Consider the following 13,766-nt stretch of genomic DNA (forward strand, 5'->3'; position numbering starts at 1 on the left):
TTTCCATAGAGATAAATAAAGAATTTAAGACTATATCTAATTATCTAAATATCTGAATATCTAATTCAGCCAGAAAGAAAAAATATTTGTTTTAATAACTGTTTCTTCTTAACTGACATTATACACTGTGGCTCCGCCTTTCAGCTGTATGATATCTTTATGGTTGGGGTTGGGGTTGGGGGGGGGATGCCTAGTTTGGCCAAAAGTCAAAGTCTGAGGGAGGAGTTCTGGAGGAAGTGCGCGTTTGAGGAAGTCACACAACTCTTTGTTGAAACAAGACGAGACTAAGGTCGGTGTCAGACTTTTTTTTAACGTGTTCACTTGAAGTTACTTAAACTACGTGACTCTGGTAAATGTCGTGGTGAAAACAGCTGCAGATTTCTCAGCCCTGGTGGGGACTGGTTCATGTGCTGTGCGGGACGCAAACCGCTGAGCTTCCTGTTTAGAAAATAACGACGCAAACTGTGTTTTTCTTAATGGACAGCGTGGAAAACGCGACCAAACACCCACTTGACTGTCCATAAAGCATTTTCTCCTGTCAGATTGATGCGCATTGTTTAATTCCTCATGCTCAAACCTATTAAATGATGCCTCCAAGTTTTATTATATTTCCAAAACCAAATGCAAACCATTAAATCCATTAAAACTGAATTTGTAATCAGTTGAATGTGATGAGGGGGGAAAGTGGACAAGTACTTCATTGTATATATATTTTTGTAGAGCCACCAGTATATATTGTCATTTTTGTCTTCTGTAGTTATTTCATGTTATAATCCTATTTAATTCTTCACAGTATTTTTTTACTTACAGTAATGATAATTATTGCCTCAACTCACGCAAAATGTTGGATATATTTGCGTAAGGGTGAACACTGAATCTGTCCTAAGTCTAAGAAGAAAGGGGACGGGGGGGTGAGTGGGCTAACTCCCTCTGGAACCACTGTGTCTTTAAGGTAACAGTTTATCTGCTAACCAGTGACCAGTCAGTATCACATTCGTGAGTTCTGACCTGATACAGCAATACAAACATTACTGGCATCACCTGAAGTTGCTGGTGTATGCATAGCACATAAATTGACCATATCTTTCATGTCCTCTCCTCAGAATCCTCAACATGCATTCAGAGGATTCTGGACATGGGTCTGAAGAAGTAGACCTGGACTCCATATTCACGGTACGTACGTCTAGAAATAAAAGCATAACAAATACTTTACCGTGTGTAAACGTCCTTACATTCTTTGGACCGGGCAGGCACCACTCATCATAGATAACGATGAGGGATTATGTGAACATAACAGTAAGGTCCTCTTCATCTGGACATAGAAATAACATAAGCAAGCATATGATACATGAGTGACTGACATGAGTACGGCAAAGCACGATTTTAATTATTGTTTAACTGTTTCAGTGCCTAAGATGCTTATCCATGCAGGGTCACAGTGCCGCAGTGTAAAGCTTGGTCCTAGTATTAAAAGTATGATATGGGAAATGATCAAATTAGATTGTTGTTATATTCTAACATTACCCTGTTTGGCTTCTTAAATTACACATTTTTGTGTTTGTTATCAAGTTTTTTTCATGATGACAGCTAACCAGTGAGTTGTACAAACACTACACTGTCTTGGTTAACATTGGTTGAAGTTGCTGGAGTGTTAACTTCAGTGTTCAGTAAAGAGCATGACAGAGCTGCCAGTGTTCACCTAAACTCTATGACAGGAACAGGAGCAGCTCCCACACTTTGGTTAAATAAAACATAGTGGATGTGCTAGTCACTAACAGATCTTTTTAAGCTGTAAGTCTACCAGCTAATTTCATCGATCCCACCAATGATTGTAGTATTGATAGTATTTCATATATTTATTCTGTTTCAGCGGCTTGAGGAAATCATCGTCACTTTTGTGAAGAGAGAGCTGAAGAGGTTCAAGTGGGCTGTGAAAACAGATCACCCAGAATGCTTGGAGACTCACTGGGGCGATGAGAAAGTGGTGTATGGTAAGGATGAAGAGCAGAGGATGAAGGACGAAGCCTTTCTGAAGATCACGCAGCGCTTCCTGAGGGATATGAATCAAGAGGACCTGGCTGACGTTCTGCAAAAAAGTAAGGCTGGTCATTCTGAGCTTACATTTATATTGACACTTAATTCGGTGTTAATACTTGAATAGAAACCATCTGGCATCTCAGCTTCTTTCATTGATGCATCTTCATGTTCTTTCACTATTTCAGTGATTTCAACAGAAAATGTTCAGCCACAAGCACAAATAGATTTTACTACCTTCAGCGTTTAGGCAACATTCAGCTCCTACAGAGCCATAGAAATGAATGCGTTTCAGTGCCAAAAGCAAATGTAACTCTATAGAAACTTAAGAATCCAGTAATTGATGCTATTTGTGTTCTATTTATTAGGAATTTCCATTTGCCAGCATGAACTCAAAGCCAATCTGAAGAAGAAAATTCTGCATTTTTCTGATGAGAATGCTGAAGAAAGAAACCCAACACATCTTAATGAGATCTACACAGAACTCTATATCACAGAGAAAGACAGTGGAGAAGTCAATTATCAAAATGAGGTCAGACAAATTGAAACAGCATTCCTCAAACAAACAATGCCAGAAACAAGGATCAGATGTGAAGACATCTTTAAACCCGTACCTGGAGACCTACCAAATCGAACAATGATGACATGCGGAATATCTGGCATTGGGAAAACAGTTTCAGCTCATAAGTTCATTCTGGACTGGGCTGAAGGAAAAGCCAACCAGGACATAGAATTTATATTTCCATTCACTTTTCAAGAGCTGAATTTTCTAGGAGAGAAAAAGTACAGCCTGGTGAGACTTATTCATGACTTCTTCAGTGAAACCAAGGAAGCGGGAATCTACAGATTTGAACGTTTCCAGGTTCTGTTCATCTTGGACGGGCTAGATCAGTGTCGGCTTCCTTTGGACTTCTGCAACAGTGAGATTGTGACTGATGTGACAGAATCAACCTCAGTGAATGTGCTGCTGGTGAACCTGATCGAAGGGAAACTCCTTCCCTCTGCTCGCCTCTGGATAACTACACGACCTTCAGCAGCCAATCTGATCCCTCAACAGTTCATCGACACGGTGACAGAGGTGAGAGGGTTTACTGACGCACAGAAGGAGGAGTACTTCAGGAGGCGATTCAGAGAGGAGACCATGGCCTCAACAATCATCACACACATCAAGACATCAAGAACGCTTAGCATCATGTGCCACATCCCACTCTTCTGCAAGATTGCTGCTACAGTTCTTGAGGAAATTTTGATAAACAGTGAGAGCAAAGACCTACCCAAAAGTCTGACTGTCTTTTATATCCATTTACTGTTGGTTCAATCCAAACGAATGCACTTCAGATATTATAGGCATGATTACGATTACCCAGTTTGGAACAAAAACACAAAGAAGATGATACTGTCTCTGGGAAAACTGGCTTTTGAGCAGCTGGAGAAAGGCAACCTCCTCTTCTATGAAGACGACCTGCAAAATTGTGGCATTAATATCAGAGAAGCCTCCATGTACGCAGGAGTGTTTACACAGGTCTTTGTAGGTCCATTAAGGCACAAGGTGTTCAGCTTTGTCCACTTAAGCATTCAGGAGTTTCTAGCTGCTCTTCACGTGTTTCTGTGCTTCAACAACTCTGGTGTCAATCTCTTGTCAGAAGCACAAACACCCTCTTGGTTGCCTGGGAAACTCAGGTTCAAACCTGCAGCCAGTACCTTCTACCAGAGCGCTGTGAACAAGGCATTACAATGTCCACATGGACATTATGACTTGTTTCTCCGCTTCCTCTTGGGGCTGTCAATGGAGGCCAATCAGACTCTCCTGAAAGGGCTGCTGAAACCAAGAGGAAGTAGCTCAGACCACGTTCAGAAAACAGTCCAGTACATCAAGGAGAAAATCATGGAAAATCCTAGTGCAGAGAAAAGCATGAATCTGTTTCACTGCTTGAATGAGATGAATGATCATTCACTGGTGGAGGAGATCCAAAAGTATCGGAGTTCAGGAAGTTTCACCGCAGACCAGCTCTCCCCTAGTCAGTGGTCAGCTCTGGTCTTCATCTTACTGTCATCAGAGGAAGAGATGGATGTTTTTGAGCTGAAGAAATACTCTGCTTCAGAGGAGGTTCTGCTGAGGCTGCTGCCAGTGGTCAAAGCCTCTGAAGTATCTCTGTAAGTGGGCCAGATTTCCTAACATTATGTTGCTCTCGCTGAGCTGAGTGGCTGAGTATCAATCACATTCAATACTGGCAACTCATACATGTGCATCTCCTTGAAGGTTAAATGACTGCCATCTGACAGAGAGAAGCTGTGAGGCTTTGGCCTCAGTTCTCAGCTCCCCATCCTGTGGTCTGAGAGTGCTGGACCTGAGTAACAACAACCTGGCGGATTCAGGAGTGATGCTGCTGTCTGCTGGCCTGGAGAGTCCACACTGCAGGCTTCAAACTCTCAGGTCAGGATAACTCCGTTTGCAAACAATAACCTTACACCTTCAACATTTAGATTTATAACCTATGGCCAAGTGACTATTTTGCAGCACACAAGTAATCTCAAGCAATGTCAAGTCTTCACTCTCAAGTCCCGAGTCATGAACTTTGGTTCAAAATAAATATGTACAAAATCAGTCTTTACTAGTGTTATATCAAATGAGGGTTAATTAATTTTATATGTTACAGCATGTATCTAACATGTAACTAAATAAATACCATCTAACAGTCCAACCAAACCTTCACAAAGTTTATAAAGTTGATTTTCTTTCATTACAACTGTTTAAAAAAGTTGCTGCTTAACTTTTTAATTTTGTTAGAAATTTAATTCTCTCAAGAATTTTAATAAAAGGAGAGCTTACCAAACGAGAGGTACCAAACACTCAAAACATTAGCAAGTAACATTTTCACATGTGCATCTCTTTGGTAAGGTTGAAAGGCTGTCAGCTGACGGACAGAACCTGTCACACTGTAGCCGTGGTCCTCAGCGCCCCGTCCTGTGAGCTGAGAGAGCTGGATCTCAGTGACAACGACCTGGAGGATTCAGGAGTGAAGCTGCTCTCTGTTGGATTGAAAAATCCAAGTTGTAGACTTGAAATTCTCGGGTAGGGTAAATATTGTTGATTGTGCCAAAATCGTATTTACCAAGAGATGTTTCATTTAATTATCTTAATGCCATAAGTCCCCGCTACGTTATTGTTGTTCAGCGGGCTTGAATTTTTTGTTTCAACTGACATTATTTGTTCAATAATTTGATTGGTCTGTGTGTACGCCAGCACTAAAAATAGTTCATAATAGCTGTACAGTTTCAGTAGTACACAGACAATTAACCAGCTGAGGAGTCTTTGTTATCCATTACAGTTTGCTGCTGGTTTGACCATTCATACATTAGTTTGTAACCCCACTTTGAAATTCAAATTACAATTCAACATAATTTGGAACCAAAATTGTGACAAAAATGCAGAAAGAATGTTTCCCTGGGTATATTTCTTTTTTATATTCCTCTATTAAGAATATTAAAACATCTAGCCTTTATCTTATTCAAATAACAGTGTTCACAGTTAAATGTGGACATTTTTTAAGCCTTAGCAACTTGTTCAGCGCTGTTGAAAAGCCAGTTGTGTTGTGTGCACGCAGACTGTCAGGCTGTCTGGTCACAGAGGAAGGTTGTGCTGCTCTGGCGTCCGCTCTGAGAGCCAACCCCTCCCATCTGAGAGAGCTGGATTTGAGTTACAATCATCCAGGAGACTCAGGAGTAAAGCTGCTCGCTGCTGGTGTGGAAGATCCACACTGGAGACTAGAGACCCTCAGGTAAAGAAGCACATCTGGTCAAAGAGGACTGGAAACTGACATTCATCCCTGTAATAATTTAAGGGATATAATTTCATGTTTAACAGGAGTGATGGAAATATATTAAAATTAACTGTATTATTATACTGTGAATATGTTGGTTTGACTTTGTGTATTCTCCCAGGGTTGACCATGGCGGAGAGAACAGGTTGAGATTTGGTCAGAGAAAGTGTAAGTGTGTCTTTAGTCTTATTCATACCAATAAATCAATTCACTTTTTTTAATTTCAGATAATGCATTTATTGTCAATCTTAATGTCCAGGCAGCACTGGATATGTGGATTAAAACAAGAGACAAAGTCATTAAAACTGTCAACTGTTTTAGAAAGACAAATAGTTTTTTTTTTTGGTTTTTTTTTTCTGAATTCATACATTTTTGGTTCAGCAGCAACAATATTTTAAACCAGATCTGAAATATATATATATATATATGCTAAAAAATTCATGCATTAAAGTAATACATCATTGTCAAAGGGCCTTCTGGGAATTTGAAGCTTGAAGCTTTTGGAGGTGCAATGGTAAGTTCTTTCTTTTATTTATTTTTTATTTTTTTGTTTGTTTTTGATAAACATGCTCATGTTATTTATTTGTCGGAAAAATAGCTGAACTCAACTAATAATCAAAAATGTATTATCTTCTGAAGCAGGATTCCAGTGACTGGACTGAACTTGAACCTGTAGTCAACACTGTGAATGAGATTAAAACTTATAGGTAAAAAATAATAAAGTGTTTTCAATATTCCTGCAAAAATAATCAAATGTCTTGCTAATTTTATCAATGTTTTTTTCCTTAATTTAATTTCATTCAGAAAATCTCTTTGGTAAAATCAAGTCTCAGCAACCTCAGGCTGAACTAGCCCACATTTCTGTAAGAGTTAACTTTGAGGCAGAAACTCTTTGAGGCTATCAAAAGAAACATACTGTAACATTTAAAGTATTTTGCTGACTGGACCAAAATAGATATTATCTGTGCTTCTATAAATAATTTCAGTTTCATTTCCTTGGCTTAGTATCCCCAAGAACCGCAAAAAACGGTTGCAAATTGCATCACACTTTTTTTTTTCAGAAAAGCAGGAGCACATCTGTTTTATGTTGAAATAATCATAGTAAAACTCTCACAATTTATATGTAATAAATCCAAACCCATATATGTTCCATTTCACTCCATAGTCTCCAGTCTGACGCAGGTCGTTTTGAATGTAGTGGGGGTACCCTGCGCTGGGTTTGTAAGGAAAAGGTCAGTTTCAAGTACCAGTTTTGCTCTTGGGAGGAACACAGAGAGAGGCCTGCATGCATGGATTACATACCAGCAGGACCCCTACTGAACATTACAGTCACAGCTGGGAAGTTGGAGGAGGTGCATCTGCCACATTGGATTTGTGTCGGTAAGTGTAATGTAAATTATAAAAACCACATCAGTACTTTACGGTGTGCGAAGACATAGCTACTGATGCATCCCATTTTCATCACCACATTTGTGCACTTTTTTTTGCAGATTACACCTCCAAAATTTCAGAGATGTTTGCAGTTCTACATGTGGACACCTGTGGAGATTTTGTGGAACAAGTGTCCGGAGTGACATCGTCCCATGTCAAGTTATTGCAGCCAGTTTTCTCCCCAAGAGGGGTCATGATCCGGAAGAAACTGGGCTTCCCTGTGAAAGTCTTCTATGATGTGTTAATATACAAGACAGTCAAAGCTGACCTCACACTGCACGTTTACCTGGTCCCACCTGATCCAGTCCAACAACAGGTAATAAGATTTGTTATAGTAATAATACAAACCATTATAAAATATAACACGAATGTAGTCATGGCTTCTACAATTAGGTACAATCAATTTGATATTGTGTTGAGTGTTGTATTATTAGATACTTATGGTATTTCCTCAGGACTCAATTAAAAGTTGGGTTCAATTCAACTTGATGACTTGAGTAAATTTGATCTAATATGATTGCATACATTTATTATATTATGGGCAACCTAATGGCATGGGTACATATGCTAATTTAATTGATTACATTTAATGTAATCTAAATAATTTTACTCATCTTAATTTAATTCAATTAATTTCACTTTTTGTCTCTGGTTCAACTACCAACCCACTGGACCATTTGCTACATTAATTAATTTAACTCAATTTAATTTAATCAGCTTGACTCAATTAATTTCAGTCATTTTTATGTAATTTAATTTAATTGTAATTTTAATTTTAAAAAAATTTAATGAATAGAATTAAGTTCAATTAAAATGGAATTTAATTTAATTTAATTTAATTTAATTTTTAATAATAAATAATTTAATTATTTTAAAGTTTGATTTTGAGTTAATCAGTGAACTAAAACTACTTAATTACTAAATTGAACTAGCAATTAATGTCCACTTGAGTAAATTTAATCTAAAATTTACACTTTATCAAATCTCTTTAAAGTCATATCTGCATATATTATGATTCTGGACAGACATGAATGTAAACTGCAAAGCAGTAATTATTGTTTCACATTAGTTTTTGTAAAGATTAAACAAATGTGATATAATGTCTTGATTTGTGAGCTATAGAGGTGCTGGTTGACGATTGTGTCGCCTGTGGACAGAGCCAGGCCAGCTGTTTCCATGTGTCCTGCCTTTAAGATAAGCTAAGCTAACCAGTTCCTGGCTGTAACTTCCCCTAAAGGCCTTCTACAGTTCTAACTGAATAGCGGGCCGTCTCTTCAAGAATCTCACTCAAGTCCAGTGGCCTTTGTATCGCTCTAAGAGATATTTACCATATAGAAAAAACAGGGGTATTGATCCGTCATCTAACTCTAAAGGAAATAACTTTTTACCCCAACATTTTTCCATTTTTAACCCACAGGCGGTGGAGAGAGAGGAGAAGTCTGATAGATCCAAAAGAATCCGAAAACCAAACCCAGACAAGTGTCTTAAGATGGAGAATCATTTCTTCCTCTCAACAGATTCAGTCCCTGCAGAAATCTGTCCAGATGTATGAATTATCATTATTATTATTATTATTATTAATTGTTAAAACCGATGTTACTGTTCACTGTAGCCTAACATGTGTAAAATCATTTTAAACACAATATTTCCTCCCCAGAAACTGCTGCTCACGTGTGAGAGGAGAAAGCCAAATTTCTTCGAGGTGTTCATTAGAAATGCAAAAAGTGACTTCAGCCTAAAACTTGAAGGCGAGCTCAAGAAAAGGAAGGGAAAGGACACAATCTGGACCTGCACCATTCGAACAGGTCAGTGGTTTTCATATATTTTTGCCCACCTACACAACTACCTTTGCCCTGTCGAGTTTAATCACGCTGATATCACGTTTTATGTATTGTTGACTCAATCTAAAAGATGCAAAAAAAAACCTTAAAAAAAAAAAATCCTTTAAATTATTTGTTATAATGTTCATTTTGTTTCAGATGATTATCAAAACAAGAGCATTTACAACAAACAAGGCAAGTTATTTATTTTAACTATTTAAATTCAATGATTTATGATAACGTAGTACATCAGCTCTCAGCAACTCACCATCCTACTTTTTTAGAGATACCACAGTTTAAACCATTACAACTTTATTCTTCACTGTTATGTGTTCATTCATTGCCTCAGGTCAGCATTTTGTGGACTGCCACCGCACTGCTCTGATAGACAGAGTGAAGTGTACTGGAGCCATCCTGGACAAGCTCTTGGAGAGGGGATTGATCTCAAAGGAGACCTACGATGATGTGAGAGCTTTAAAGACCACACAAGACCAGATGAGGGACATTCTCAATGCTGTGACTGCAGCAGGCCAAGAAGGCAAAGACATTTTCTATGAAATCCTGACAGGGATGACGGATCTGAGTTATCTTATTTCTGAGCTTGAGGCCTCTGGTTGAAGGGGCAACTATGGTTATCACTGAAATGACAAAAAGCAAGGTTCACGGAAAATTTTATGTGAACGCTGTGGATTCCAGTTGTATATATTCAGACAAATGGTGATATTAATTTCAAGCAGTAAGAAAAAAGCTGAGCCGAATTTCAGCATTACGGCTAGAATGATAAACCAACCAGGCCAATACATCAGCTAATAGCTGATTATTGCAGATTCACACAGAGGCCAGCTGGTAAATGACAAAAAACTGCAGCATGGAGATGCAAAGATATGTTTTTTAAGTGTAAAAAGTTCCACTAAATGTTTTGTTTTTGTTTTTTATATAGTTTGCATCTTTTTGGATAAACTGTGTGATATTTGTTTCTCTAACAAGGAAAAAAAAATAGGGTGGAAATTAAGATATACTTTAAATAAGCATAAATGTTGCAAGTCTCTGTAGTGGGCAGCAAACTATCTAAAATGAATTAAGTATTTTTTTATTATGTATTTTCAATTTCCAAGTACCAGCATTTATGTTTTTGTGCACAACTTTTACAATAAAAGAACAAATTATTATGACAATGCCTCATGTTGGAAAAACAGGAAGGGTTTTATTTTCCATGTCATAAAACAAATGTCAGATATACAGTAAATGAGCACAGTTATTTCAATGCAAATGGTCACCTTGGACAGCGCTCCACTGAGGAGGGGCAGGGAATAAATAAACAAAATCAAACGGTTTTTCCTTGCCAACGACATGTAACATCTGTGTCACGTGGAGTTCTGGAAATAAGGAAGGTTGGAGGTGTTACTGGTTCATCTGAGCCATAAGCTCCTCCAGCTCTGGACGCGCCTTGAACCGCATTTTGTAATCAGCCTCGGTGTGCTGGGAGGAAGAGATGGGGAGATTATTACTGAAATGTTAAAAGCCTGAGTTACAATACATTTTCACAGAATGATTTTCCTGTTTTACTTTAAAGTTGCATATTATTATTAATTAACAATGTTTCAACAGTATTCAACAGAGTATTTACTGCAATAATGTTGCTTGTGGTGAAATTGTATTTTGGCTAACTTAAATGTAGCCTTATGTTGGTTAAATTACACAATGGTTTTTAATTAAACGTCACTATATGGCCAAAAGTTTGTGGATACAGTCTAGGTGTGTCTGTTCTTAGTTCCAGTTAAGGGAACTAAGAAATTAAGTTGGTATGTTCATGCTACCTCACCTCTTTCACAGAAAGTTGTACTCCCTCTGGCTGATTCTTTAAGAGAACGTCCATGAGGATGGGACACAGTGTGGTATTCAGACTTTTCAACTAGACAAACAGGAAAATAACATTGTTCAAAAGTCAGGTCTTCATCACATATTCTTCAGAAAACAAATAAATCGTGCGCTGGCTGAAACTCGAGTTTTACCTGGATGACCCGCTCGTGAGTCTTAAGGACAGCATCGACGTACATCTTGGTGCCTTGCTCTTGCATTAGCATGACCTCTGTGGTCTTGGTTGGCAAAGCATAGCTGCACATGAAAAACAGTAATAAATCAAATCAAAATCATGCATTATCTCATTATACTGCACTGAAAAAACAAAAAACGTCAGCAAGCTTTTCACTGGACAATGCGTGGCCATGCTGTTTATCTTTTGACATGTGTACACTTATTATTCTTTTTTACAATTGTTAAGAGTTTATTGCCCTTAATCTATATTTACATATATAGTACAGGTGCCGTTTGCCCATATGAATTACAACTGATGAAGTTCTGAGGACTGAATTGTTGTACAAGGCATTTCTATCAGGCCTAATTAGGCACCATGATAATTTTTCTTTCTGTGAATGCCTCTGATATAACCTCTCAGCCCTCAGTTCATCATCATTCAAGACCTGAACACTCAGCTGACAGTGGGCAGACACTCTGGACATGCCGGGGTATGATAACCACAAAATCCATCATCTTTGTCTGATTCTGCTTCGTGTGAAATCTCAGCACCGTCTGTTACGTCTTTCTAAACGTCCTCACCACAGTCCCACTTTGACGTCGAGGTGGTTGCAGAAGTTGTGGATGTACTGGGCGTAGTGCTCCACCAACGTCATGTCATAACCCGACACCTTCACATTCAGGGTCCCGTACGCTGTGTTCGTCGCTGCAACGATTGGTTTCATCTGCCTGTCTTTCTTCTTACTTGGCTAAAAAAAAAAAAAACAAATAAACATGAACCAAAATTTAAAAAATAAAAATAAACATCTGTGTACAATGTTAGTAAAACCAGCAATTTTATAACTTTTGTCCAGATTGTCGTGTAAATTCCTTGTTTTCATGATTGGCAGCAAAAATCTACTCGTCTCAGAGTCTTACCCCTTTTTTTCTCAAAAGATATTTCCACCTCCCAATGCCATGGGTTGGCATGTTGTGATACTGTCTGTCATTTGCAGAGGCTGTACCTGAAGGGAACAGTTGTCCATTTACGTACATAGTCTGTATACAGATCCTACACATCTCATATTTACGTATTTGCAAGATAAATTCAACATGCAAGAGGCTGTCTTCACTTCACATGCAAGTGTTGTATTCGTATTCATCAAGTCTTTAACTACTTACCATATACAGGATGCTGGATGGACGGTGTGGCCCTTTAAATACAAAGAGAAGAGAAGCTGTATATCATCAATACATATCTGTATTCTTGTGATTGATCAGGAGAGCAAAATAATTTTTACTGAAAATAAAAACTCCTCTTTTTAAATTGCTGAAATCTCAAAACGCAGTGACATCACTAAAAAGAAGTCTAAAGGGGCAAGACACACAAGACGTCGGACAATCAGGCAGCTTTTAAACAAAACCTCAGACAGACAAATTTATTTATAAGAGAAAATGAAGGTGGGTGTGATCGTCGCTGTCTTTCTGAATCTCAGCAGTTACTTGATCAGATGTTGTTGTTGTTGTTGTTGTTGTTGTTGTTGTTGTTGTTGTTAAGAAGTAGCACAATCACAACCTTAAAATAGAGCCTTCAAATAAGCCATCATACCATATGACAATTAACAAGTGAAGCAAAGACTTACCGGCATAATGTAAGGGCTTGATTTAACACAAACGCCTGCTGTGTGAACGCCACCTGCAACTGGACGATAAAAAATCAACTGTCATATCTACAACATAGGTTTCTCAATATTGAATAAAGTGACAGATATTTTGTTTTCACTATAATCAAACTAATCTGCCAGCCAGTTACAGGGTGAACCACTATTAGGTATGTTAAAACCAAATTTCTAACATGACATTTTACTGTACTTTCAGCTAAACTACATATATTCGCACAAGTTTTTGATTTATATTGTTGCAAAATGAATATTTCAGGGTTTTGGACTGTTTGGAAGCTTAACCTTCAGCTCTGAGAAACTGTGTTTTTATTTTATTGTCATTTTCTAATATTTTATAGACCAAATAACTCACAAAAGCTAATAATTAAAAGAAACGATTAGTCGATTATTTCAGGATTAAATTAGTAAAGAACACAAAGCTAACTAATCATTACGAGCTCTGCTGTTCTCTGTTTCTTATCATTGTTGTTTGCATTTATTTATTTTGGAGATTTATGATTTTTATTAACAAATTGGCCAAGTCATCACCTTGGGCAACTTCTGATCAGCATGATTGATCAAAAACATCCTGAAAATAATCTTCCGTTGGCTGCTGGTTAAAATAACACACAGAGATAAAGTAAACAAGCTGACAAGGGCTGGAAATGACTTAAAGTAAGAGTAACTTTAATGGCTGCTGTATGACCTCTGTGGAAAACAACAAACATTTAGCGGAGAGAAAGAAAAACTTACCTTACGAAAGACGGGATTCATAGTTCAGCCTGTGTGTGTGTGGGTTTAACGAGATACACACACTGTTTTTGTGTTGTGGTGTGATTCAGCGACTTTTCTACATCTAACCGTAATAAGTGAAAATCCAAAACACACGCACAAGCTGCTGCTACTAACACCGGAAGTGCTCACAGGAAACCGGTCCGTGCGCTCTTACACTCGTCGGTTAAAGGCGCCAGAACAAAGGTTCCGGG

At 38.0% G+C, this 13,766-nt stretch overlaps 2 protein-coding genes across 6 annotated transcripts; one reads left to right on the top strand and one right to left on the bottom strand.

Annotated features, from left to right (window-relative positions):
* Positions 1-159: 159 nt before the first annotated feature.
* On the top strand, positions 160-10,281 carry LOC139606742 (protein NLRC3-like). 5 transcript variants are annotated; one of them, XM_071459056.1, is made up of 17 exons: positions 160-289; positions 811-952; positions 1,104-1,173; positions 1,871-2,096; positions 2,403-4,188; positions 4,295-4,468; positions 4,934-5,107; positions 5,640-5,813; positions 5,977-6,023; positions 6,326-6,369; positions 6,495-6,562; positions 7,021-7,235; positions 7,346-7,602; positions 8,704-8,832; positions 8,944-9,091; positions 9,266-9,301; positions 9,456-10,281. In XM_071459056.1, the coding sequence occupies exons 3-17, from the start codon at positions 1,114-1,116 to the stop codon at positions 9,722-9,724; spliced, it is 3,807 nt and encodes a 1,268-aa protein (XP_071315157.1). In that variant the 5' UTR covers positions 160-289; positions 811-952; positions 1,104-1,113; the 3' UTR covers positions 9,725-10,281. The 5 variants fall into 5 exon arrangements, with proteins under 5 accessions (XP_071315157.1, XP_071315161.1, XP_071315160.1 ...); XM_071459060.1 differs by having other exon boundaries at positions 6,498-6,562; XM_071459057.1 differs by having other exon boundaries at positions 223-288; positions 864-952.
* A 4-nt stretch (positions 10,282-10,285) lies between these two features.
* Positions 10,286-13,720, bottom strand: mrpl48 (mitochondrial ribosomal protein L48). Its single transcript, XM_071459073.1, has 8 exons — positions 13,534-13,720; positions 12,763-12,821; positions 12,302-12,333; positions 12,059-12,144; positions 11,723-11,889; positions 11,119-11,221; positions 10,929-11,018; positions 10,286-10,585 (listed from the first exon to the last, which is right to left on the bottom strand). Exons 1-8 carry the CDS (start codon positions 13,552-13,554, stop codon positions 10,508-10,510), a joined length of 636 nt encoding a protein of 211 aa, XP_071315174.1. The 5' UTR covers positions 13,555-13,720; the 3' UTR covers positions 10,286-10,507.
* Between the last annotated feature and the right edge of the window lie 46 nt (positions 13,721-13,766).

This window comes from Trachinotus anak, unplaced genomic scaffold (assembly GCF_046630095.1).
Source record: "Trachinotus anak isolate AG129_WGS33_773 ecotype Australia unplaced genomic scaffold, CSIRO_AGI_Tana_v1 ptg000023l, whole genome shotgun sequence".
Taxonomy (NCBI): domain Eukaryota; kingdom Metazoa; phylum Chordata; class Actinopteri; order Carangiformes; family Carangidae; genus Trachinotus; species Trachinotus anak.